The 27,216-nt window shown below is 41.8% G+C and overlaps 2 protein-coding genes across 2 annotated transcripts; one reads left to right on the top strand and one right to left on the bottom strand.

Moving 5' to 3' along the window:
- The first annotated feature begins 1,939 nt into the window (after positions 1-1,939).
- Positions 1,940-9,880, top strand: LOC137095530 (chemerin-like receptor 1). Its single transcript, XM_067462301.1, has 2 exons — positions 1,940-2,020; positions 8,700-9,880. Exon 2 carries the CDS (start codon positions 8,740-8,742, stop codon positions 9,772-9,774), a length of 1,035 nt encoding a protein of 344 aa, XP_067318402.1. The 5' UTR covers positions 1,940-2,020; positions 8,700-8,739; the 3' UTR covers positions 9,775-9,880.
- A 4,036-nt stretch (positions 9,881-13,916) lies between these two features.
- Positions 13,917-15,903, bottom strand: LOC132781716 (chemerin-like receptor 1). The gene is made up of 2 exons (XM_060786125.2): positions 15,843-15,903; positions 13,917-15,050 (listed from the first exon to the last, which is right to left on the bottom strand). The coding sequence occupies exon 2, from the start codon at positions 15,003-15,005 to the stop codon at positions 13,917-13,919; it is 1,089 nt and encodes a 362-aa protein (XP_060642108.2). The 5' UTR covers positions 15,006-15,050; positions 15,843-15,903.
- Between the last annotated feature and the right edge of the window lie 11,313 nt (positions 15,904-27,216).

Genomic DNA, 27,216 nt, shown 5'->3' with positions numbered 1-27,216 from the left:
ATACACCATCATTACATAAAATACATACATTAAAATGTATTTCTACCAATTTCATATTAAAATACACAGAACAAAGATTAAAACACAAGACAGGAGTTTAAAATTTATGATTTAAACTGACTAGTACGCCTGTTGGAATAGATAGGTCCTCAGGTGTGTTTTAAATTCCAACAGCTCATTTAGCTGTCAGATCTCTTCAGGCGGGTCATTCCAGTCTTGGGATGTCTAATGATAGGGTCCTCTGGGTGACAGTCTCAAGGGATGGATTGTATTGGAGAAGGAGATCCTGTAGGTAACCTGGACCCAAACCATGTAGGGCTTTAAAGGTAAAAACCAACACTTTGTACTTTGTCCAGAAACTAATTGGTAGCCTACAGAATGACTTTAGTGATATGCTCACTTCTGGATGTTGCTGTAACCCATTTTGATGCTGTATTTTGAACCAACTGGAGTTTCCCAACTTCAGACAAACCTAGCCCAATGTAAACTGCATTGTAGAAGCCCAACCTTGAGGTTACCAGTGTGTGCACTACCTTCTTTAGGTTTTCCAAATCTAGGAAGGGACACAGTTGGCATATCAGCTGAAGCTGGTAGTAAGAACTCCTGCCTGTCACATTTACCTGGGCTGACATTTGGAGAGACAGATCCAAGAGTCCTTGTCCCAAGGTGTGATCACAATCTTTCAGGGTCTACTGCTGGTCTGCCATTGCCATACTGTTGCCATCTGACCTACACATTCTATCCATCAGCCCTAAACTCACAATTGTTTTTGCACCAGTCTGCCCACCCGTGCCAGGAAACTGATCATTATTGCAGAGCTCATTGGTAACTGGTTACTGTTTGCTTTTTAAATATTTTGTTATAATGTTGTTGTTTTATTCTGCTTTATTCTGTTGCGTATATATTTTAATGTGCTATTTTTTAACCATGTTGATCGGGCCCATCCCCATGTAAGGTGCCCTGAGTTCCTTTGGGGAAATGAAGGTGGGGTACAAAAATAAACTATTATTATTCCGGACCAGCTTACCTATCCGAACGTATTTCTCCTTATGAACCATCTAGGACACTAAGATCTTCTAGGGAGGACCTGCTCTCGGTCCGCCTTCCTTACAGATGCGTTTGGCGGGGATGAGAAACAGGGCCTTCTCAGTGGTGGCCCCTCGACTGTGGTACGCCCTTCCCAGGGATATAAGAGTGGCCCCCTCCCTCCTGACTTTTCGAAGAAAGGTTAAAACCTGGCTTTTTGAGCAGGCTTTTGCTAATCCAGTATAACTATGGAATGACCTGACGATGCAATTGAATAACGATTTTAACAAGGAGACGCTCACGATAATGTTTTTATGGTTTTGTACAGTTTTTATATTTGTATAAAATGTTTTTAACAGTATTTTATGATTGTTTTATTTGTTGAGGCATCAAATGTTACCAACTGTGAACCGGCCTGAATCGCAGTAGTATACACATACTATACAAAGGGCAGTATACAAATATAGTAAATAAATAAATAAATACAATTATTATTATTATTATTATTATTATTATTGGGGGAATGTAACTCCATCCAGAACAGGTTGACACACCTTCACCCCCAGATGGCAAGCATATGTTGGAACAGTTACTTTTGAGAAGAACCTATGGACCATGCTGAACAACAACAACAACAAAATCTGGATCATTTTGTCCAGAAGAGAGATTTTGTCAACTTTTCCTTCCACAGCATGAGTTTCAAATGTTATATACGTTGGTGGAACCCCATTTGGCTTCATTGACAGAGTTCCCTCCTGGAATGGGAAGAATACAACAAATAAAAAGTTAGTAGGTCTGTTAGCTGGAGATGACGATGAAGCAAATGCCACAGAAGCTGAAATTTTGCTTGCTTTGCAATTGTAAAAGGCGTATGGACAAACCCTTTATATACCTCCAGCACACAATAGCAACCACTTCTGCTTTGCTGTTCTCATCAAGAACATCCTGACCAAGTTAGAAGCAGCAAGACAATAGCAATCTACTTTGTTGTAAGGTAAGGATCCTCACATAGACACATTTCCTTTTCTTTTTTCTTCTATACAAGACTGGTCAGAGAACAAAATGTTCTCCTGCCTTGTTTGTAGTTCTCAGATGGCAAAACTGCCATTCCCTAGGATAGTTGTCTTTCTCCTTCTTCCTTGACTGATTGTACTGTGACCCACCTCAAGCCACAAGGAGGGACGAGCAAGAAATTATTATTATTATCATCATCATCATCATCATCATCATCATTAGCCTTCAAGCATTTACCAACTTATAGTAGATCTACCACAGGTTTTCCTGGGGCTGAGAGAACATGATTCACTCACAGTGGGTTTTCAAGTCTGAACAGAGAGTTTGAACCCCAGTCCACAGAGTCGTTTTCTAACACTCAAATCCCTACTCCATGGAGGCTTTCTCTCCTTTTACTGGCACAGAATTTAGACATTTCTCATGATGGTCAGTGTTGAAAAACTTTTTCAATATTGTAATCATTTTGAATATATTATTAGTGCCAAATCTGAAAAATGCAATAAGAATGTCACACCACACACAGTTCTTTTACAAATTCGATATTTTTTTTAATCAATTGTGTTGTTTGCCAGTTTTAAGTGCAGATGCTAGATCAGTCATGAGCAAACCTGGCTCTCCGGGTGTTTTGAACTTCAACTCCCACAATTCCTAATAGCCTACTGACTGTTAGGAAGTGTGGGAGTTGAAGTCCAAAACATCTGGAGGGCCAATTTTTTTTCCCCCAGGCCTGTGCTAGATGTTTCAATACCAGTTGTTTTAGTGCTTTTGAATTGAGGTATGTGTTTCATATCAATAAATTAACCATTTTAAAAATTCACTTAGAAGACTGTAAACCCCTTTTATCATTTACTTTTACTTGCAAAGAGATCTTACTCCAAAGAGGAAGAAGTTGCCATAGCTTTGCATGTAGTTTATTTATTTATTTATTTGAAGCATTTACATTCTGCCCTTCTCACTCCATAGGGGACTCAGGGCGGAACACAACATATATACGGCAAGCATTCCATGCCGAAACATAAAATAACTCTAAATATACACAAACATTAAAATCAGTTATATCCACTTTAAAGAACAGATGTATGTTGATATAGAATATATGTACGTTGAAACTTGTGGCTGGACCAAGTTTATCAATCATTTTTTGGATTTTTTGAGTTGTTATTGATGTTAAATCACTGGGTTGTTGTAGATGTTGTAGGATGTTAAGTCAGCTTCAGCTTACAACAGAGATCTCAGTGAGCCTTGTTCATCAGCAGTGGCTCGCGTCTTGCAAACTCAAGGCCTTTTCTTCCCTTACTGGATCAATCCATCTGAAAATTTTGGTCTTCCTTTAGTGTTAATACTTTGTCTCCTGTGCAGAAAATGTTATCATATTCTGTGCAAAATCCCCACATATTTCTGTGAACAAAATGCATTATTCCTACACAAAACATCCACATGTGAATTTTGCACAGGATAAGGTTCCAATTGCAAATAGGAATCAAAAACTGTGGTTTTCAAAAATTGCCTTGCAGTGGGAAGAAGATAGTGGGAAGCACATTCCGGATAAATTACAAACAGGATGCTGGCCGACATATGTCCTCCAGTCTGTCCAGAAAGTTCACTTACCTGCAAGATTGTGGTTGAAAAATCAGCTATCTAAAAATCTGCTATAAGATGGTCCTTTATGCATTGCCAAAAAGAAGAATTGAAGAAATACATCACCAGAGAGGAGGAAATATTTGAATTGGCTATGTCAGCCCTTCACATTCAATGGCGTTAGGGTCAAAAATTGCAAGGCAAACTTTGAAAACAGTTTGGGACCTGCCTATCTTCATGACCGCACATTCCTTTACGAACCTGCATGATCTCTACGATTTTCTGGGGAGGATCTCCTCCTGCTCTCACCCTCATCAGAAGCATGGTTGATGGGGACAAGGGAGAGGGTCTTCTTGGTGGTGGTCCTCTGGCTCTGGAATTCCCTCCCCAGGGAGATTAGGCTAGTACCCTACCCACCATCTCCATCTTCCGCAAAGATCTAAAGACATGAATGTTCCACTGTGCTTTTGATTAGATAATTCCCCAGACAATGTTGGCCCCAGCTATGACCCAAATCTCATCCTTGCACTTTGCTACCGTTCTCTACCTAGAGATATAATGCTCTATCTATATTGCCCTCTATCCCCAATTTTGCCATTCAACTTAGGCACTTTTTCTATCAGCCCATCCCTCATAATTGATTGCACTAGTTTGCCAAAAACTGGTTACTACTTCAAGTCCATTGAGTTGTTGGTTCAATGGTTGTTTTATATTTTGTTATAATGTTGTTGTTTTATTCCTTTTTATGCTGTTGTTACGTTTCATGTATTACATTTTAACTATGTTGACTGGGCTTAATCCCCATGTAAGCCGTCCGAGTCCCTTCGGGGAGATGGAGGCGAGGTCCAAAAATAAAGTTATTACAGTAGAGTCTCGCTTATCGAATGTAAACGGGCGACCAGTACATTGGATAAGCAAAAATGTTGGATAATAAGGAGGGATTAAGGAAAAGCCTATTAAATGTCAAATTATGTCATGTTTTTACAAATTAAGCATCATGTTTTACAACAAATCGACAGAAAAAGCACCTCAATACACGGTAACGTTATGTAGTAACTACTGTATTTATGAATTTAGCACCAAAACATTGCAATGTATTGAAATGGGTGTGGATTTGGAGGCAGATTGCTTTGGATAATACAGAATGTTGGATGAGCGAAGGTTGGATAAGCAAGACTCTACTGCATTATTATTATTATTATTATTATTATTATTATTATTATTCCCAAATAAAACTGAACAACCGCAAATAAATATTTTTTTTATATGAAAGCATAGTTCTCTAGAAATTTCTAGGTCTACCGTCATGGCTCTATTGTCAACTTTCATTGGAAGCTGACCATAGATGCATTGGAGGACCTAACAATTTCTAAAGGAATGCACTCTCTACCTCCTCAAGCATAACCGGAGGAAGCTGAGCCAAGAGTCACACTGGAGAACCTAGAAATTCCTTGGGATAACATTTTAATTCAAATCTGTAAATAAACAAATCCACAAAAGGCAAAATTGCAAAAACAGAGGGACAACTGAATATGCAAACTTCAAAACAATTACTATAATTTAAACAGAAACACAAATTATTCCACCATAGCGTGAAATAGCATGTCTTCCTGTGGGTCTGTCTACTCTGCTGTCCAGTGACCACTTTCAAAACCTCTGATCTCTCTTCTTATGGCTCTTTATCCTAAAACTAGGCATGAACCAGGCAGGCTTTCGAAAAAAGATGGCTATGAATAGAGGAGTGGCTTTGATAGTCTTAAAAAAAACGCATTTCCACTTATTTCCAGCTGTTTTTAGCTTATTCTTGTAAGCCAAAACTTTTGTTCCTTACTGCTTCATACTATGAGGTTAGGGTTGCCCTTTTATTTTGCACCATGTCATACAACATGTGCTGCTTTGAGAATAACTCTTATGAGGCCCTTTAAATAAACTAAGAGAGTCAGGATGAATGAAAGAATCAATCAATCCGTCAATCAACATATGTGTGTATATGTGAGTATATATGTCTGTCTGTCTGTCGGTCGGTCTGTCTGTCTATCTGTCTATCTATCTATCTATCTATCTATCTGGCTTCTGGCTATCTATCTATATGGCTTCTGGTCCTCTGTCTGTCTATCCATCTGTCCATCTGTCCATCTGTCCATCTGTCCATCTGTCTATCTATCTATCTATCTATCTATCTATCTATCTATCTATCTGGCTTCTAGCTATCTATCTATATGGCTTCTGGTCCTCTGTCTGTCTATCCATCTGTCCATCTGTCTATCTATCTGTCTATCTATCTATCTATCTATCTATCTATCTATCTATCTATCTATCTGGCTTCTGGCCTTCTATCTATCTATATGGCTTCTGGCTATCTATCTATCTATCTATCTGGCTTCTGGCCCTCTGTCTGTCTGTCTGTCCGTCCCACCCTTCCTCCCTTCCTCCCTCTAGCTATCTATGGCTTCTGGCCCTTTAGCAATTTCTTAACAAGCAGGCATTCAATAGTTGAGATATTTCTCCTAATGGGCAAAATGTCTCACTTTTTGAATATTTCCTACTTTGTAAAAAGGCACAACAACTATCTATAGTGGAGAATATGATGCCACATTTGGAAGGTTTCTTAAGTCTGCCAGTGTTTTTCCTCTTCCTGTACTGAGGGTGACACAAGTGTCAACACCTCTTCCTGTCTTGGCTAATAACACATATCACATCCTCTTGGCACTCACCCTACTCAAGTCCCATGCCATTCCTCTTTCAATGACAAGGCTGCAGAACTCAGGAACCAAAGGAACAAGAAGAAGATGGAGATCAGAATGTGGGATAGTATCTTGAGAATTTGCTTTGATTAGTTGCTGAAATTGTGACTTCCACCAGGACATTTCCTGCAATGGTCTCAATTTGGCACCCCCAATTAATCTTGTGTTGTCCCACTTTTTCAGCTCCTTTTAGAATGCCCCGGAATGCATTTACATTGTAGTATTAATGCAATTTGGCACCACTTTAACTGCCGTGGCTCAATGCTATGGAATCATGATTGCTGTAGTTTTACAAGCTCTTTAGCATTCATTATCAAAGGGTGATTGATGATGTCTCAGCAAAGGACAAATCCCAGGATTCCATAGCATTGAGCCATGGCAGTTAAAGTGTCAAACTGTATTGATCCCACTGTATAGATGAACCCTTAGTCTTCCTTCCACCTTTTCCCATTACTTCTGTAATCTGAGTGCAAAATGTTGAAGTACAGGCAGTCCCCAAGTTATAAACATCCGACTTACAAATGACTCATAGTTAAGAACGAGGCTGAGACAACAGGAAGTGAGAGAAATCTACACCTCGGCGGGGAAATTAACTCCGGAAAGAGTTACCATGGGGGAAAAGTGTTCCTATTCATTCCTTTTGCCAAGTTAACCACATTAGGTAAAGGTAAGGGTAAGGTTTTTCCCCTGACATTAAGTCCGGTCGTGTCTGATTCTGGGGATTGGTGCTCATCTCCATTTCTAAGCTGAAGAGCCAGTGTTGTCCGTAGAAACCTCAGGTCATGTGGCTGGCATGATTGCATGGAGTGCCGTTACCTTCCCGCCAGAGTGGTACCTATTGATCTACTCTGATTTACATGTTTTTGAACTGCTAGGTTGGCAGAAGCTGGGGCTAATAGTGGGAGCTCATGCTGCTCCCCGGATTAACCTGCGACCTTTTGGTCAGCAAGTTCAGCAGGTCAGCGCTTTAACCCACTGCGCCACCAGGGGCTCCTAACCACATTACTTGGCCACATATGTCCCATTGGAGTTTCCATCTCTGAAATGTTGGAGTGTATGTCAGTTTTCTTTGTGCTGAGCCTTTCTTGCTTAATACAAACTGAAATACTACAATGTTCCACTGCAGTGGTTGAATGGTGAGGTGTGTTGAGCAATCTATTAAGAAACCAGGCAGAAGGTGATATCAGTTTCCATCACTTATGGAGAACTAAAGGTGAAAAAGTTTTCCAACAACATTATAGAGCATGATCAGTGAATGGATGGCTCCGTAGAAGGGAAAGCTTATCTTGACTGAACTTGCTACTGAATGCTTTGGACATACTAAGTATGTTTGCTCAAAGGGGAGGGGTGGGGGGTGTGACTCCTGTATATTTGGATGAAGGGCATCTCTCTTTTATTAAATGGCTTGAGTATCCCTTACCGAAAAAACCTACAACAACCTCAGGTCAACCTCTGAGGATGCTTGCAATGCTTGCCAACTTACAACAACCCAGTTTTTTCACACACACACACACACACACACACACACACACACACTAGCTGTACCCACCACACGTTGCTGTGGCCAACCTTCTCTCCCTCTTTCTTTCCTCCTTTCTTTCTCTCCTTCTTTCCTTCCTTTTTTTCTTTCCTTCTCTCCTTCCTTCCTTCTCTTGCTCTTCCCTTCCTTCCCCCTTTTCTTTCCCTTCTTCCTCCCCTTTCTTCCTTCTCTACCTATTCTTGGACTGCAACTCCCAGCAGTCCTCCTTATCTATCTATCTATCTATCTCTCTATCTCTCTATCTCTCTATCTCTATGTAATATATCTATCTGGAGGATTGCTGGGAGTTGAAATCCAGGAATAGGAAATTGGAAATATGCAGGAGTTGGGATGCTCTCAAAGAGATCCAAGGGGAAGAAAGCTTGCATCTTGGAAGCAGTGCATTTGGATCGTCCTCCTCTCCTAAAGGGCCTGGTCTAGGGGATGCTGGGAGCTGTAGTCTGAAAGAGAGTGTGGATATGCTACTGTGTGTTTTTTTTGCCCAGGAGAGTTGTTTCTGCACCTGCGCTGCAGTGTCTTTTTGCTTTTTTGGCCTTTTAAGTACCTTTTGCGGTGTTTTTCAGTGTTTTTATGTGTGATGGTAACTCATTGGCCTGATAGATGTATTGTGTCCAAATTTGGTGTCAATTCGTCCAGTGGTTTTTGAGTTATGTTAATCTCACAAACTAACATTACATTACATATATATCTTTTTTTTTTTAAAAAAAAGAATGCATACATTGTTCCCATCCTGATTTTAACTGCTTTATGAATTGTTTTCAGTAACACATTTAAATTTTGTTTTTGTCTTGCTTCAGCCAGGAAGACGCAACTGAAGGAGAGTCTCCCTTGAAGGAAATGGAAAACACAACATCTGATGATTATGACTATGATTATTCTGAGATAGCTGTCTTGCACAAAACGATGAATATTTTCACTATAGTAATCTACAGCCTTGCCTTTGTGTTGGGAGTCATTGGTAATGGGCTGGTCATTTTCATCACTGGCTTCCGCATGAAGAAGACAGTGAACACTGTCTGGTTCCTTAACCTGTCCATTGCTGACTTCACCTTGACACTTTTTCTGCCCTTTAGCATTGCCTACATAGCCCTGGGATTTCACTGGCCATTTGGCCAGGCTATGTGCAAATTCAACACTGCACTAGCTGTCCTCAATCTCTATGCTAGCGTCTACCTTCTCATGGTCATCAGCATCGACCGTTGCATTTCTGTCAGGTATCCGGTGTGGGCTCAGAACCATCGGTCTCCCCGTCTGGCTTCCTTTGTGACTGTGGGCATTTGGATCGTGGCCTTGGTGTTGACTTCTCCAAACTTCCATTTCAAAGTCACTGGTCCAGATCCATATGATGAGAGCACGATCCTCTGCTTTACCAATTATAGCCACAACATGGAGCAAACTAAAATGATACATTATGCTATGATCACCAGTCGGTTCATCTTTGCCTTCGTCATTCCCTTTACTGTCATTGTGGTTTGCTATGGGGCGATTGTTCTGAAGCTTCGGAGAAACCGGTTGACCCAGTCCACCAAACCTTTCAAGGTCATCACAGCGGTGATTGTGGCCTTTTTTCTCTGCTGGCTTCCTTATCATATTTTTTCTTTCATTGAGACCAAAGTTAATGAGACGCCTGGGCTGCACCTGGTAATCCTTATTGGTATTCCCTTGACGTCTAGTTTGGCTTTCATCAACAGCTGTCTCAACCCAATCCTTTATGTCTTTATGGGACATGATTTCAAGGAGAGGCTGAAACGTTCCCTATTCTCTGCTTTTGAGAATGCCTTTGCTGAGGAGGCCAGCGAGAGCACAGCACAAACCAAAATGAAGTCCTCCATTCAGCTGGATTCTCGGGACCTCGTAAATATGGCACCCTGAGTGGCCTTCGGGCTGATATGGGCGGGATAGAAATAGTGTAAATAAATAAATAATTGACAAGTGTATAGCTGAGAATGGCCTAGGTTCTGCTTGACGTCTTTCAGACCACCCATCTTGCTAGATAATTGCTTCCATTATTGAACTACGCTTTCCATCAATATACTTCTCCAATTGTTCAACTAAAATATAACCCCCTGTAATGGAAAGTTTGCAAGATATGTCATTATGAGACCTACAGTGCAAGCAAGCCTCTTTGTCCATGTGCTTTTAAGATAATGTGCTTCAGAATTGCCTTGTGCCCCCAAACATAGGCCTAGATTTAGGCAGCAATTTCTTGGAGTCACATTCTGAACATTACATCTTCCAACTTTATGATTTGCCTGGTTCATAGTAGGTCGCACTGAAGTTATCCAACATGAAAAATTGGCTGTCCTCTAGGATTGTTTACCTGGGGCAACACTTGGGAGAGTACCTTTTGAGCTGCAGTTCCTGGAGTTATCCAGTCAGCACGCTTTCTAGTGGAATTTGGGAGCTGTAGCTCATGCCCATACCTGGCATTTAACAGAGATCTTTTTCATGTTCCACAATTATAGCACTTTTTGCCACTTTAAATGTGAGGGCTTCATCCTACAAAATTCTGAGATTTACAACTGCAGGATGTGTTTATATATTTCTACCAGACAGCTGTAATGCCTTATTAAACTACAAATCTCAGGATACTGTAGGTTTTTAAAGTGGTTTCATGGTACTATAACTGTGCTATCCCCATCCACCTAGCAGATGGAAAACCGCAATGCGAATAGATGAATAGCAACTGCATTAAGCAGGGAGGTATTTTAGGCTTGGCACAGTTTACAAAGAAAGCACTTCGGTAAGGAAATGGAGCAACAGCACCCTCCAGTGACCGGAACTGAGCACAGCCTCCAAAAGATGTCGAATGAGATAAAACCTAAATATACCTCTATCTGTTGTCTTTCTTATCATTGTATACTCGACATTGAATGGTTGCCGTATATGTGTTCTGTGATCTGCCCTGAGTCTCCTTCGGGGTGAGAAGAGTGGAATATAAGTACTGTAAATGAATAAAGAAATGTGTGAAAGCAACCAAATACCATTTTGTGGCCTGTGGTCTAATGCCATGTTATAGATACTTTTCTAAAGAACATAGGGACAATCAGCTTTAACTCATTGTTTGACTTTTAACTTTTCTGTACTGGAATAAACCTATTTGTTCTTATTCAGTCATTTGTGTATAGCCTTTTTTGGGCGCTTACTTGGGTTGCAGAAAGATGGGGTGCTGGGAGAGCAGGAATTTTAGGGGCAGTCATCCAGGGTTTCCTTCAATAGAAGGAAATCACTGCAAATGAAGACGTTTGGCAGTTCAAGCCACAGGTTGGGATGAGTTCCCACCATTAGCCTTCCTGGCAGTTCGAAAACAATAATGTGAGTAGATCAACAGGTACTGCTTTGGCGGGGAGGTAAAACACACCCATTCAGACATGCAATACGATCAGGAAGGAATCCACAGACAAGGCTCCTCAGCATGGAAAATAGAACCACAGCACCTCCCCATGGCCAGAGTCAAGAGCAGCTTCCAGATGCTGGAGATGGAAAGAGGGAAGCCTTTGCCTCTGTCTGTGTATTGTCTGTCTGCTGTTAATTGCATAATGGCATTGAATGTTTGAAATATATGTATTCTATAATCTGCTCAGGGAGATAGAGCAGAATATAAATAAAGTATATTACATTATTATTAATCCCAATTAATCCGCTGCCCCCTACCTTTTCAGATGATTTTTAAACACCCCAGTTTCCCCCTCTTCCTCCCTTTGTCCTCAACTTATTGCAATTGCTTTCAGCTGGCTTTGCCCTTCTTGATAGGCTCAGGCAGATGCAAATTTTGTCAGCATTTCTGAGTTTGCATTAATAACTTTTGCTATTTTAACTGCACTGTAATGTTGCCTGGCCCCTCTTGTTTCAGTTTTTACCTGTGAAATGTCAGAGGGTATGACTTTGCTCTGCCAGATCTCAAGGAGAACAATCTCATTTCTCTTCCCTTGCCACTTCAGTGTCCTGTGCACTTCCCTCTCAAGGATTTGACAGTTGCCTGCCTGTACTGGGAGCATGAGCTACATACAGCAAAGCATAATTTTGGTCAATATCATCTAATAATCAAGTGTGAGTAAGAGCAATAGAAATAAGTGGGGCTGGTTGTTATTAATGAGTTGAGAGAAGAGGACACAAGCCTCTTATACATATAATTCAGATTATCAAAGCAGATAATCTGCATGATCTGCTTTGAACTGGATTATCTGAGTCTACACTGCCATATAATCCAGTTCAAAGAAGATAATCTGGGTTTTACATGGCAGTGTAGAAGGGGCCTCACTGTTATAATAGCAGCCACCTGGGAGGTGGCAGACTGTAGCAGTAGTATGTGTAGAAGGGGCAAGTTTGCTATATGCATGCTGTTGGATGAATGTGATCAGTGTGTGAATGCATTGTTATGACTTCATTTGAAGTAGCAAAACAAAACTTTTTTCAGACAAAATCCATGCGCTAGCACACTTTTGTGGGTCTTCAATTTTATTTATTCACACACTACACATGTTTTTTTTTTACCCCAAGACCAGTGACTACCTATACAAAGCTTTGAAATTCAATATTTTTGTATAACTAGATAACACTGGATAATTTTATTCCTTTTGACAAAAAATATTCATGCACCTTAGAATTGGGGTTTTAATTCCCCCTCCACCATGTTTTTTTTTACAGACTGGTAAAATGACTTGGCTTCTAGATTGCCAACTGGTAAGTAGACAGTTAATAGTCTGGTAAGTATGAAAAGGTGCAGCTCAGGGAAAAGCTCCAAGTTCAGTCATCTGATATTTCCAGCTTGGATAACAAGTGATGGGGAATTTTTTTAAAAAAAAAATGAAAGAAACAATAATACTGTGCCCCCCCCCCCCTCCCTAGATATCCCTTGGGGCTCATTTCCAGGACTTCTGTGGATACCAAAATTGGTGGAAGCTCGGGTGGCAAATTGAAATGGCAACCTTTATATAAAATGTCAAAGTCAGGGTTTACTATATGGATTTTTTCCTAGATATTTTTGATTCATGGTTGGTAGGCAGTACTAATTGCAGTGACTGTACTAATTCTAAACAATTTAACAACATTCAAAACACAAAACGAAGGGCCAAAGTGGCACAGCAGGTTAAACCGTAAACTGCAGAACTTGCTGATGGGAAGGTTGGTCGTTCGAATCCAGGGTTCAGGGTGAGCTCTTATTATTAGCCCCAGTTTCTGCCAACCTAGCAGTTTGAAAACATGCAAATGTGAGTAGATCAATAGGTACCACTTCAGTGGGAAGGTAACAGTGCTCCATGCAGCAATGCTGGCCATATGGCCTTGGAGGCGTCTACAGACAACGGTGGCTCTTCAGCTTAGAAAGGGAGATGAGCACCACCTCCCAGAGTTGGACATGACTAGGCTTAATGTCAAGAGGAAACCTTTACCTTAAAACATAATAGCCAGAATAAATGCACAATATTTTCTTAATAAAACACTCTTTACAAACATCTAAAAACATGTCTGAATAAATAACTTTTTGCCTACAAAGGAAACAAAGCAGAAGAGGGCTGAACTGACTTCTTGTGGGAGCTCCAAAACCTGGAGAGGACACCAAGAAAGACTTCTCGTTTTTCTTTACCGAATGTACTTGTTAGATATAGACTTCCCTAAAAAATTCAAAAACTTGGCCAAGCTCATATTTATGCCCATAGACATTGAGCAATACCCACTCCCTTCCCTCAAAACCTGGAAGTGGTTGGAGGTGGCCATGCAATTATTCCCCTTGATTTGAATTATCATAAACTCTCTCTCTCTCTCTCTCTCTCCCCACACACACACACACAAACACACAGAGTCTTTCATGCAAAACAATGCCCCCCCCCCCCCCGACCTCTGCTTTGCTTTTAAAAACACATTGCATAAGTGACCATACTCAGTGAAAACAAATCCTTCCTTGCATCTTCCGGAGATCTCCACCAAGTTGCACAAGGGTTTCAATTTGCAAATTGAGCTTGCACTTCTTTGATGGTACTCAGTGTTGACTGCATCTAAGCCTGGGAAAAGATAATTCAAACCATACTAGATTCCACGCCTGATGTGGAACTGGAGTTTCTGTTGCTGGAGAAAGAGGACACCACCCAGTTTTCACTGAAAGCTCCTTTAAAGGTGGACAGGAATGATCGGCAGTCAGTTTGTCTGCAATTGGGCCCAATGAAGGCATACAAGAGGGGGTTCAGGCAGCTGTTGAGGCAGACCAGACCATGAGCCAATGGCATTCCTATGTCAAGGATGGGCTTCATTTCAAAGTTATCACCCTCCAGCACATCAAGAATGGCAAAGAGGTGGTAGGGGAACCAGCAACAGAAGAAGGCCACAACTACCGCTACTATGATTTTGAAGGATCGGCTAAATCGACCAAAGATCTTCCCTCTTAGCTTGATGACGATGGCACAGTAGCAGCTCAAAATGATATGGAAGGGAATAAGAAAACCTATCACAAATTCAGTAATCACTAAAGAACGGTGTGTCCATAGACTGTTGGTATCATCCGAACCAAAGTTGTAGTTGCATTGTATAGTGCCATCCCATATGTGTTCTGTGTCACGGAAGATGAAGTAAGGCAAGCTGAGGGTCAAGGCAGTCACCCAGATGACTGCAGATACAATGGAAGCCAGTCGGAGAGTACGGTTATTCAAGGCCCAGACTGGATGCACCACTGAAACACAGCGGTCAGCACTGATGGCTGTCAAGAAGAAGACACTGGCAAACATGTTGAGGAAGGGCACCACCATGTCAAGTTTACACAAAGCCCTCCCCAATGGCCAGTGATCCAGGACAGCATAAAGAATCTCTGAAGAGAGACAGATAGCAAAAACAAAGTCGGCCACAGCAAGGTTGAGATACCAAATGGTGGTCACTGTCTTCTTGAGATGGAAACCTGTGAGGAAAATAACAAGGCCGTTGCCTGTGGCCCCCAGAAACAAGGTTACACTGTAAATTGCTATGGAAATAGATTTCATCACCCAAGAGATGTGCAGTTCATTGTAGTTAGGTCCCGAAAGCCAGTCTCCATCCCAGCTAAAGTTGTAGAAATCATAGTAGGTAGATGATGGAAATTCAATGCTTCTGTTGAATGGAAAGGAGGTGAAAGCATCCATCTCTTCTCACAATCACTCGTGTTTCTTTCTCTATTACGATTTCTTCTGTTTAAACAGAAATGAATAAGGAAGTCTATGTCAGAAAATGAGAGATCCAGGTCCAGAAATCAGAAATACAGTTGGCATTTTTAGCAATCATTTTTAGTAATTATTCGTAGAATCATAGAGTTGGAAGAGACCTCATGGGCCATCCAGTCCAACCCCCTGCCAAGAAGCAGGAAAATCACATTCAAAGCACCCCTGACAGATGGCCATCCAGCCTCTGCTTAAAAGCTTCCAAAGAAGGAGTCTCCACCACACTCCGGGCAGAGAGTTCCACTGCTGAACAGCTGTCACAGTCAGGAAGTTATTCCTAATGTTCAGGTGGAACCTCCTTTCCTGTAGTTTGAAGCCATTGTTCCGTGTCCAGGGCAGCAGAAAACAAGCTTGCACCCTCCTCCCTATAACTTCCCCTTACATATTTAGACATGTCCCTCATCATGTCTCCTCTCAGCCTTCTCTTCTGCAGGCTAAACATGCCCAGCTTTTTAGGCTGCTCCTCATAAGGCTTGTTCTCCAGATCCTTGATCATTTTAGTCACTCTCCTCTGGACACATTCTAACTTGTCAACATCCCCCTTCAATTGTGGTGCCCAGAATTGGACACAGTATTCCAGGTGTGGTCTAACCAAGGCAGAATAGAGGGTAGCATGACTTTCCCGGCTCTTGACACTATACTCTTATTTATGAAGGCCAAAATCCCATGATTCCATAGCACTGAGCCATTGCAGTTTGGTGTCAAACTGCATTAATTTGATGTAGATGTATCCTCGGTTGTAAGGAAAGACATTCTACTTACCTGAGTATTAATTAGTTGTTCTCTCCAGCTTGATGATGGCTTGGATGACTCTTCTCTTGTTGCTTTGCTGGACAGTTGCACCAGGTCTCCATTAAGTTCCTTCCGGCCTTTCTTATCACGTTCATTGCCAGCTATCTCTTGCTGCCTTTCTAAAAGATGTGCCCCCACAATCTGAGCAGTTATTGCTTAGGGAGATCACATCTGCATCCACAGACTCTTCAGGGGCACATTGTCAGTTCCCTTGGGCAGAATTTAATATAGCACAGATTCTATAAGAAGTACCTTTTCTGGACAATAGCCCTGCATCTGCCAACCAGCTGGATGATTCTAAAAGCTTCAGCCCAAAATAATAACTTTCCTAAGCCCTGACAGAAAACTAAGAAATACCTCTGAACTGGAACTGAGATTGTGATAGGCAGGGGCAGCCAGTGGATATGGAGCTATAGTGAATTCCAAAAATACTTTTCTTTTTAAACCTGAGGACATATCTCGGGGAATCTCTAGGTTCTCCAGCATGGTCAACTTTCAGCAGAAAAGAGAATATATTATATTAGTCAGTTCTGCAAATAATAAGATCTGTGAAAGCTACCCTATATACTCAAGTATAACCCGACCTGAATATAAGCCAAGTCACCTAATTTTACCACAAAAACTGGGAAAACGTATCGACTCAAGTATAAGCTGAAGGTGGGAAATGCAGCAGCTACTGGTAAATTTCAAAATAAAAATAGAAAATTACATTAACTGAGGCATCAGTTGATTAAATGTTTTTGAATATTTACATAACACTGTGATTTAAGATAAGATTGTCCAACTCTGATCAAACCATTATTCTAACCTTCTTGGATGTAAATGTGTTTATGTATCCTTTCAAATAATAATAGAGTAAAATAATACATATAATAATAATAATAATAATAATAATAATAATAGAATAATTTTTTTCATGTTAGGAGCAACTTGAGAAACTGCAAGTCGCTTCTGGTGTTAGAGAATTGGCCATCTGCAAGAACGTTGCCCAGGGAACACTCGGATGTTTTGATGTTTTACCATCCTTGTGGAAGGCTTCTCTCATGTCACCACATGGGGATCTGGAGTTGACAGAGAGAGCTCATCCATGCTCTCCCAGGTGGTGCAGTGGGTTAAACCCTTGTGCCGGCAGGACTAAAAACCAACAGGTCACAGGTTCAAATCTGGGGAGAGAGCGGATGAGCTCCCTTTTGGTCAGCTCCAGCTTCCCATGCGGGGACATGACAGAAGCCTCCCACAAGGATGGTAAAACATCAAAACATCTGGGTGTCCCCTGGGCAATGTCCTTGCATATGGCTAATTCTCTTACACAAAAAGCGACTTGCAGTTTCTCAAGTCACTCCTGACTTAGAAAAAATTGAGTAAAATAATAAAAATAAAGTAAAATAATAAATGTAATAATAATAATAATAATAATGAATAGATAGGTAAAATAATACATGTAATAAAATAATAATCAACTAAAATAATGTAAATGTATCAATAATAATACATAAAGTAAAATAATGTAATAATAATAATAATAATAATAATAGAATAAAATAATAAACAACTTTGACTCAAGTATAAGCTGAGTGGGGGCTTTTTCAACCTAAAAAAAGGGCTGAAAAACTCAGCTAATATTCGAATATATATGGTAAACTCACAAAATTAGCAAGCTGGTTGTAGTTGGGGATGTAGATAGCATCACTTAAATCTCCAAAATACAATCACTTTGCGCAAAACCTGAGGCTATCTGGAAAGCTTTTTGTAACCGTACATTTCTCTCAGATTTGTCAAGGGGACATACACAGCTGTCCTCCTCATTTTATCCTCACTGGGAGGTTAGAATGGCTGAGAATGTGAGTGACTGATGATTACCCAGAGAGTTTCAGAACCCAGTGGGAACTAGATCTCCCAGCAGGCCCTCTGGACACTATTGACTTGATACACTTGATACAAGATGGACTCCTTTGTTTGTTTGTTTGTTTGTTTACGACATTTATATCCTGCCCTTCTCACCCCCAAAGGGGACTCAGAGCGGCTTACAAGATATATATACATATAATATATTATATTATTAGCATAGCATAATATCAGTATTATATTGAGTCACCTGAGAGCCAAGAAAAGCGGTATAGAAATAAAGTAAATAAATAAATATTGTACTATACCATTATATTGTAACATTATATTACATGTAATATGAAATATATAATTATAACTAGCTGTCCCCTGCCACATGTTGCTGTGGCCTAGTCTGTGTATATGTGTTTTGTGTGTCTATGTATTGTTTATATATGTGTGTATATATGTGTGTTTGCATATATATATGTGTGTAGTTTTGCGTATGCATTGTAATGTATTTTTATTTTTGGCTTTTTAAGTCTCTTCCACTGTGTTTTTCAGTGTTTTTACAAGTGATGGTCACTTGTTGGCCTGACAGGTGTATTGTGTCCAAATTTGGTGTCAATTCGTCCAGTGGCTTTTGAGTTATATTAATCCCACAAACGAACATTACATTGTATTGTCGGAGGCTTTCATGGCTGGAATCACTAGGTTCTTGTGGGTTTTTTCGGGCTATATGGCCATGTTCTAGAGGTATTTTCTCCTGACGTTTCACCTGCATCTATGGCAAGCATCCTCAGAGGTAGTGAGGTCTGTTGGAATTAGGAAAATGGGTTTATATATCTGTGGAATGACTGGGGTGGGGCAAAGAGCTCTTCTCTGCTGGAGCTAGGTGTGAATGTTTCAGCTGACCACCTTCATTAGCATTTGAAGGCCTGGCTGAGCCTGGAGGAATCTTTTGTTGAGAGGTGTTAAGATGTGCCTGGTTGTTTCCTCTCTGCTGTTTTGCTGTTGTAATTTTAGAGTTTTTTTTAATACTGGTAGCTTGATTTTGTTCATTTTCATGGTTTCCTCCTTTCTGTTGAAATTGTCCACATGCTTGTGGATTTCAATGGCTTCTCTGTGTAGTCTGACATGGTGGTTGTTGGAGTGGTCCAGCATTTTTGTGTTCTCAAATAATATGCTGTGTCCAGGCTGGTTCATCAGGTGCTCTGCTATGGCTGACTTCTCTGGCTGAAGTAGTCTGCAGTGCCTTTCATGTTCCTTGATTCGTGTTTGGGTGCTGCGTTTGGTGGTCCCTATGTAGACTTGTCCACAGCTGCATGGTATACGATAGACTCCTGCAGAGGTGAGAGGATTCTTCTTGTCCTTTGCTGAACGTAGCATTTGTTGGATTTTCTTAGTGGGTCTGTAGATTGTTTGTATGTTGTGTTTCTTCATCAGCTTCCCTATGCGGACAGTGGTTCCCTTGATGTATGGCAGGAACACTTTTCCTCTGGGTGGATCTTCATCTTGACTCTCGTGGCTTGTTCTTGGTCTTGCACCTCTCTGATGTCTGAGGTGGAGTATCCATTGGCCTGGAGAGCCCAGTTTAGGTGGTTCAGTTCATCTTGGAGGAGGTGGGGTTTGCAGATTCTTTTTGCATGGTCTGCCAAATATATAATTATAATATATATATATATATATTGTTCCAGTTTTCTTGAAGGATCACAGAGAACAAAAATGAGAGAATGAAAGAGAGAGTGAAGGACGAGGAAATCATGTGCATTCCTGGTCATCTATTCACTGTCTCAGGAATGTGAAAGCATGTGAACAGAAGTTGGGATATGAGATGCACTGATGCTGGGCTTTGGTGGCCCCTTGGAGCTCTGAATGATGATTTTGTAACACCCCTGCTCTCTACCCCTGTGGATCATGAAAGTGGCATGGCTCCCTCCTACCAGTGAGTCTTTTTCGGCACAGAGCTTAATATCGCTCCATCTGCCCATCTCATCAGGGCTGCCAGGGTCTCCAGCTGTTGAAAGAGCACATGAGAGAAGGCCGTTGACGTTTATCTTGGTTTCCTGTGGCTCATATCCCTCCCCCCTCCAACGTTTTGCAAATGAAACAAGGGAAAAAAATTGGCAGCAAGTCCTTCATAGATTTACAAACTAAATATGGGCCAAATATTCTTTCCCTAGATTAACTGGGTCTTGCATACCACACAAATGAAAAGTGAAAGGTAGCATGTAACACTATACTGAAGACTATTGATCTTTAGGTAAAACAGCGTTTCTCAATCTGGGTGTTGGGACTCTTTGGGGGGGGGGGGGGTCAACAGGGTGTGTCAGAGGGGTCACCAAAGACTATCAGAAAACACAGTATTTTCTGTTGGTCATGGGGGTTCTGTGTGGGAAGTTTGCTCAATTCTATTGTTGGTGGGGTTCAGAATGCTCTTTGGTTGTAGGTGAACTATAAATCCCAGCAACTACAGCTCCCAAATGTCTATTTTCCCCAAACTCCACCAGTGTTCACATTTGGTCAAATTGAGTATTTGTACCAAGTTTGGTCCAGATCTACCATTTACTTGTGGTTGTGGGGGTCACCACAACATGAGGAATTGTATGAAGGGGTCGCGGCATTAGGAAGGTTGAGAACCACTAAGGTAAAAGGTAGCATGTAATAGTGTATTTGACAGCTGTCCGTCTTTATCCAAAAACTGGCAAAATAAGGCTCTCCATGGACAGTTCCTGGGAAAAATTGAGAGCCAAATTGAAAAAGAAAAAACATGGCTGTGGCTCACAAATTGAACTTTGAAAAAGGAGACGGAGGGCCTGATTCTGGCAGCCCAAAACAAGCCATTCGAATCAATGCCATCAAAGCCAGAATTGAAAAGTCAATGACAGATCCCAGATGTAGACTCTGCAAGGAAGCAGATGAAACAGTAGATCACATCCTCAGCTGCTGCAAGAAGACCGCGCAGACAGACTACAAGCAGAGGCATAACACTGTTCCTCAGATTATTCATTGGAACTTGTGCCACAAATACCATCTACCTGCGACAAAGAACTGGTGGGATTAGAAGCCAGAAAAAGTTACAGAGAATGAACACGCCAAACTCCTCTGGGACTTCCGGATTCAGACAGACAGAGTTTTGGAGCACAACACTCCTGACCTCATAATCATGTTAAAAAACAAAGTATGGATCGTCAATGTCGCAATTCCAGGTGACAGCAGGAATGAAGAGAAACAACAGGAAAAACTGACACGATATGAGGATTTAAAGATCGAACTGCAAAGGCTCTGGCACAAGCCAGTGAAGGTGGTCTCAGTCAAGGTGGTCCTACACTAGGTGCAGTGTCTAAAGACCTTGGCCTGCACTTAAACACAATGGGCGCTGACAAAATTACCATCTGCCAGCTGCAGAAGGCCACCTTACTGGGATCTGCACAAATTATTCACCGATACATCACATAACCCTAGACACTTGGGAAGTGCCCGACGCGTGATCCAATTCAACAGCCAGCAGAGTGTCTGCTGTGGACTCATCTTGTTGTGTTTCACATAATAATAATTATTATTATATACCGCTCTATCTCCCCGAGGGGGACTGAGAGTGGTTTCCAAGTAACATCACTGAAACAGAAGAAGTAAACAGAATAATATAAAATTAACAGAACAACATAAGCATAAAATTATCACAATAACACATGTATATTAAAAAAATCCCGACTATTCAGAGCAATTAAAAAGCTGTGCCAAGGCTAGTGCAAATTCAAAATATGAGGGGGCCGGGAATTAAGTACAGTGCTATAACAGGCTAACGACAATAGCAGTTATGGGTCTGTGGCTGCGCATTTCCAGGGCCTATTAGAGGGATGACCGGCGTAATAGGTAAGGGTGCAAGGCCATATTCAACAATGTTTGGACTGGACTAGAACTGGTCATTCTCAAAGGCCAGTTGAAACCACCAGGTCTTCAAGGTCTTCAAGTACTTATGAAAGGAGGGGAAGGATGGGGTCTGTCTTATTTCCCTTGAAGGGGCGTTCCAGAGGCGGGGGGTCACCACTGAGAATGGCGCTCTCTTTTGTCCCCACCAACCGTACTTGAAGATTGATCATTTTTAAGGCATGAGGCATATCTAAATATTATTTAAAAGGACTATTTTATTTCCCTCTGTTCTCTGTGTCATTTCAAAAAGACTGCTGTATATATTGTTACTATCTTTGAACTCTTGAACTGAAGTAAAAATACTGTTATTTGTTTCACAAGCTTGTGCAATTCGATCTTTAAATCCTCATATTGTGTCAGTTGTTTACTAGTTGTTTCTCGTTGTTGTTGTTGTTGTTGTTGTTCTTCTTCTTCTTCTTCTTCTTCTTCTTCTTCTTCTTATCATTATCATTATTACCCACCAAAAAGTGGGGACAACAGAGCATTAATTGGAATTCTTCTTGCCAAATTGGGCAAGTTGGAGGGTATATGCTTCTCCAGATCTCAGATCCTTACTGATAAATTCCTGGTCTATAGTTTGCTGAAAGGCCAAGCAAGTCAGCATGGGCCAGGCATGTAGCCGGGGAGGGGGCTCGGGGGGCTTCAGCCCCACCCCCCGAAATTCTCATGGTGGTTCGCGAAAAGGCCTTACTGGTGCATTATTTAAACTGTTATGTTTATTCATATCATGATCTGATCACCATACTCAATATATCCCATATGCATGGGGGTATTGGGGTAATGATACAAAAGGTTTGCTAGGCTAGACCCTCTTTCACTCAGACTCAGCCCCCCCAAAAAACTCAGCCCCCCCGAAACCCCCCCTGAAAAAAATTCAGCCCCCCCCCCCCCCCCGAAACGAAATCCTGGCTACGGGCCTGGCATGGGCAAAGCTGATTTTCTCTTGGCTGTATTCATCAGCTAAATCAGAAGGTGGTTTTGGCATCAGAGGAGTCCTGTGTCCCAGTGGGTAAAGAAAACAACAGCTACTCCCCCCCCCCCCCCCCCCCCCGTGCTTGAGACTTCGGGCTTTTATTTTATTTTATTTTTTTTTTGCTCCAGATTCATCTGGAAAGGGGAAGGGGAAAAATTACTATGAGTATTGCATGCACCATTTGCATTAACCCTCCAAATTGGCTAAAAGCAGCAGGTGATTATTGCAAATGTAAGCATAATGATCTCTGTGATTGAGAAATGGAGGAAGAGTAAGCACTGTCGTGGCATTGTTCCCAGAAAATGATGCAGACAAAGGAAGTAATGTAAGCTCTGAGTGGTTCTTTGTGGGTTGATAAAAAGGATATGGATGCTGGTAAGCTGAAGAGATGTGTGAGCTCATTGCTTGACCACTGAAAGCGAGGAAGTGCGATTGCTGCCACAGTTGACACGAAGGGACCCACACGCACTGTGATTAGCAGTAGGAGCACATCGTTCCTTCTATCCTTATATTGTTGGATTCCAAATCGAGCAGATTAACAGCCAATCTCAGTGGCCTGAGATGACGACAGTGGACAGCTATGGTTTTATGTGAAAGCTTTCAGCTCTTCTCTTGCACACAATGATTCTCTGTGCTAAATGGTCCCTGCATCATTTGCCATAGTGACCTTGTTTCCCTGCTGCAGTGGTACCTCCTCCCAATTGGAAATTGATTTGTCCTGCTTGGTGTGCCAGCTGATGACTTGCACTGCAAAAGCAAGCAACCTGAAAAGCATCTTCTCACTGCTCCATGGCTTAGGAGGAATTATGCAAACCTGAGGTGCATGATCAAATAGCTAAAAAAAACAAAACAAAAAAAAACCAGTTAGGGATATAACAGGTGGGAAGGAAATATCTCCAGCTATTACTGCTGGTGGCTTTGTCTTATATCCTTTTCAAACAAAACATTGGCTGGGATCCTGCATCAGGACATGTATCAAGAGTCTACATGTCCTGATGCTATTTGTCCCAAAACACACCTTATTAGAAGCATAGTCTCCCAAAACAGCCACTTCCATGTTGTTGGAGAGTAGGTGGGGAGTGAATTATGACCTCTGCAACTACCAAATATGCATAAGTCTTCCAGATGAGGCTGCCAAAGTCTCTAGTTTGTGCAAGAGCTGTTCTACACAACCATATAACCCAGAATAGTAAAAAGGTAGGTAAAGGTTTTCCCCTGACTTTAAGTTCAGTGGTGTCTGACACTAGGGGTTGGTGCTCATCTCCATTTCTAAGCCGAAGAGCTGGTGTTGTCCATAGACTCCTCCAAGGTCATGTGGCCAGCATGACTGCATGGAGTGCCGTTACTTTCCCACTGGAGTGCTACCTATTGATCTACTCACATTTGGATGTTTTCAAACTGCTTAGTTGGCAGAAGCTACTGCTGACTGCAGAAGCTCACATCGCTCCCCAGATTGAAACCTGTGACCTTTCGGTCAACAAGTTTACCAGCTCAGTGGTTTAACTCACTGTGCCACCCTTTGTATAACTGGAATATATGGCAGTGTGGGCTCAGATAACCCAGTTCAAAGTGGACATTGTGGGGTTTTCTGCCTTGATATTCTGGTTGTCTGGAAGGGCCCTGAGTTAGAGGCAGGTGGGCTTTTCAATTTGACAGTTTTTATGGGAGCAACTTCCCAGGCAAAATTCAAGGCTCCATGCAAACCTTTGGTCAGATAGGGATTCGACTTGTCCAGCTACTTGCAGTTTGTAAGATTTATTAAATTTATTTATTTATTTCATATCAAAAGCATTGCATAAATTAGTATAAAACTGATAAAAATAGAAGGAGCACACAAGGCTAAATATCTTTTGACCAAAAATGGGCAACATCAATGGCATTGTCTGTAGCCTCCAACAATTCTTCCTCTGTACATGAGGCAGGGCATAGTGGACAAGCATACAGACACAGAGTTGTCTGTTCTGCTCCACAGTCACACATTGTGTGGGATTCTTTTAGGTAGTGCCATTTTGCCAGGTTGTCATTATTAAATGTGTGTGGGTTTGGAATTACAATTTCCCAGCAAAGTGATTGCTTCATTCATATTGTGTAATGACATCATCAGGCTCTGCTTCATGACATCACTAGGATTGTATTTGCATCTGAGCTCAATGCTTTGCTTGGGGACAAGATAGCTGAAAAATTGGTTTTACCCATGAGACCCTGTCTGAAATTTAAGATCCTCAACATCCTTATGTTCCATTAATACTCAAAGGCTTTCTTTGTATAGAATCATAGAATCTATACAAGTTGGAAGAGACCCCATAGGACATCAAATCCAACTCCCTGTCATGGAGGAAACACACAAAGTACCCCTGAGAGATGGCCATCCAACCTTTGTTTAAAAGCCTCCACTACACTCTAAGGCAGAGAGTTCCACTGCTGAACAATTCTTACAGCCAGGAAGATCTTCTTAATATTCAGGTGGAATCTCCTTTATCTCCTTTCCTGCCATTTGAACCCATTGCGCTGAGTCTTCGTTTCCAGGGCAGCAGAAACGAAGCCTGTGCTCTGTTTCTTATGACAGCTTTTCAAATATTTAAACATAGCTATCTTGCCTTCTGCAGGCTAAACCCAACTCTTTAAGTTGCTGCTTATAGGGATTTATGGTCTCTGGACCTTCGATTATTTTAGTCGTCTTTCCCTGGACACAGGCCCGTAGCCAGGATTTCGATTTGGGGGGGGGGGGCTGAGTCCGAGTGAAAGAGGGTCTACCCTAGTAAACCTTTTGTATCGTTACCCCAATACCCCCATGCATATGGGATATATTGAGTAGGGTGATCAGATCATGATATGAATAAATATAGCAGTTTAAATAATGCACCAGTAAGGCCTTTTCACTAACCACCATGAGAATTTTGGGGGGTGGGGGGCTGAAGCCCCCCGAGGCCCCCCCCCCCCGGCTACATGCCTGCCTGGACATGTTCCATCTTTTCAACATCTCTCTTAAATTGTAGTGCCTAGAATTGGATATGGTATTCCTGATGAGGTCTAACCAGAGCGGAATAAAGGGGCAACATGATTTCCCTTGATCTAGACACAATACTTCATTTGATGTAGTCACATCAGATTGTTTGTTTGTTTGTTTGTTTACGGCATTTGTAGCCTGCCTTTCTCAGCCTTACGGCAACTCAAGGTGGCTTATAGAAATTGGCAGAATTTTATGCCATACATTCATAAAGTACAATTAAAAACATTCAACTTAATATTATAAAAACCATATAACCATTAAAACCATTAAAAACATATAATCACCAGTGTTGTCTTGTTAAAATTATTGTCCAGCAGCATTGTCTAGTCATCCGGAGTTTCGGAGTGCGATGTCATCTGTACGCGGATGATGTCCAACTCTGTCACTCCTTCCCACCTGCTACTAAGGAGGCTGTCGAGGTCCTGAACCGGTGCTTGGCCGCTGTGACGGTCTGGATGAGGGCGAACAAATTGAAATTGAATCCAGACAAGACAGAGGTACTCCTGGTTAGTCGTAAGGCCGAACAGGGTATAGGGTTACAGCCTGTGTTGGATGGGGTCGCACTCCCCCTGAAGACACAGGTTCGCAGTTCGGGTGTGATCCTGGACTCATCGCTGAGCCTGGAACCTCAGGTTTCGGCGGTGACCAGGGGAGCATTTGCACAGTTAAAACTTGTGCGCCAACTGCGCCCGTACCTTGGGAAGTCTGACTTGGCCACGGTAGTCCACGCTCTGGTTACATCCCATCTAGACTACTGCAACGCTCTCTACGTGGGGTTGCCTTTGAAGACGCCTCAGAAGCTCCAGCTAGTCCAACACTCGGCAGCCATGATACTAACAGGAGCGGAGCGCAGGGAGCATACAACTCCTCTGCTGCACCAGCTCCACTGGCTGCCGATTTGCTACCGGACTCAATTCAAAGTGCTGGCGTTGGCCTATAAAGCCCTAAACGGTTCTGGCCCAAGTTACCTATCCGAACGTATCTCTGCCTATCAGCCCGCCAGGACCCTAAGATCTTCTGGGGAGGCCCTGCTCTCTATCCCGCCTGCTTCACAGGTGTGGCTGGCGGGGACGAGAGACACGGCCTTTTCTGTGGTGGCCCCCTGGCTGTGGAACGCCCTTCCTATGGAGGTAAGATCAGCCCCCTCGCTAATGGTGTTCCGAAGAAGATTAAAAACTTGGATGTTTGAACGGACATTCGGTTAAACAGTGCAATGAATGTGATGATTACAGGAATGGAAATTGGACGACGGATTGGATCACGACTCTAGTTATGAGATGCATTGTGTTGTCTATTGTTGTGTCAATATTGTATATTATGCTTTTATGGTTTTAAATTGTATATCGTTGATTGATTCTTATCCTTGTTGTAAACCGCGTTGAGTCGCCTGTTGGGCTGAGAAACTGCGGTATACAAGTAAATAAATAAATAAATAAATAAATTCTGTGTTCATTCTTCCTATTTCATAATTATTTATTCCGCTGCATTTCCAAAAGTTTGTTCAAAGAGCCAAGTTTTTACTCTCTTTCTGAAGGTCAGGATGGAGGGGGCCGATCTAATATCCCTAGGGAGGAAGTTCCACAGCCGAGGGGCCACCCTTGAGA

Source organism: Anolis sagrei, chromosome Y, assembly GCF_037176765.1.
Source record: "Anolis sagrei isolate rAnoSag1 chromosome Y, rAnoSag1.mat, whole genome shotgun sequence".
In the NCBI taxonomy this organism is placed as follows: domain Eukaryota; kingdom Metazoa; phylum Chordata; class Lepidosauria; order Squamata; family Dactyloidae; genus Anolis; species Anolis sagrei.
The sequence above is the reverse complement of the archived record's forward strand: the minus strand, read 5'-3'. Positions and strand labels throughout refer to the sequence as shown.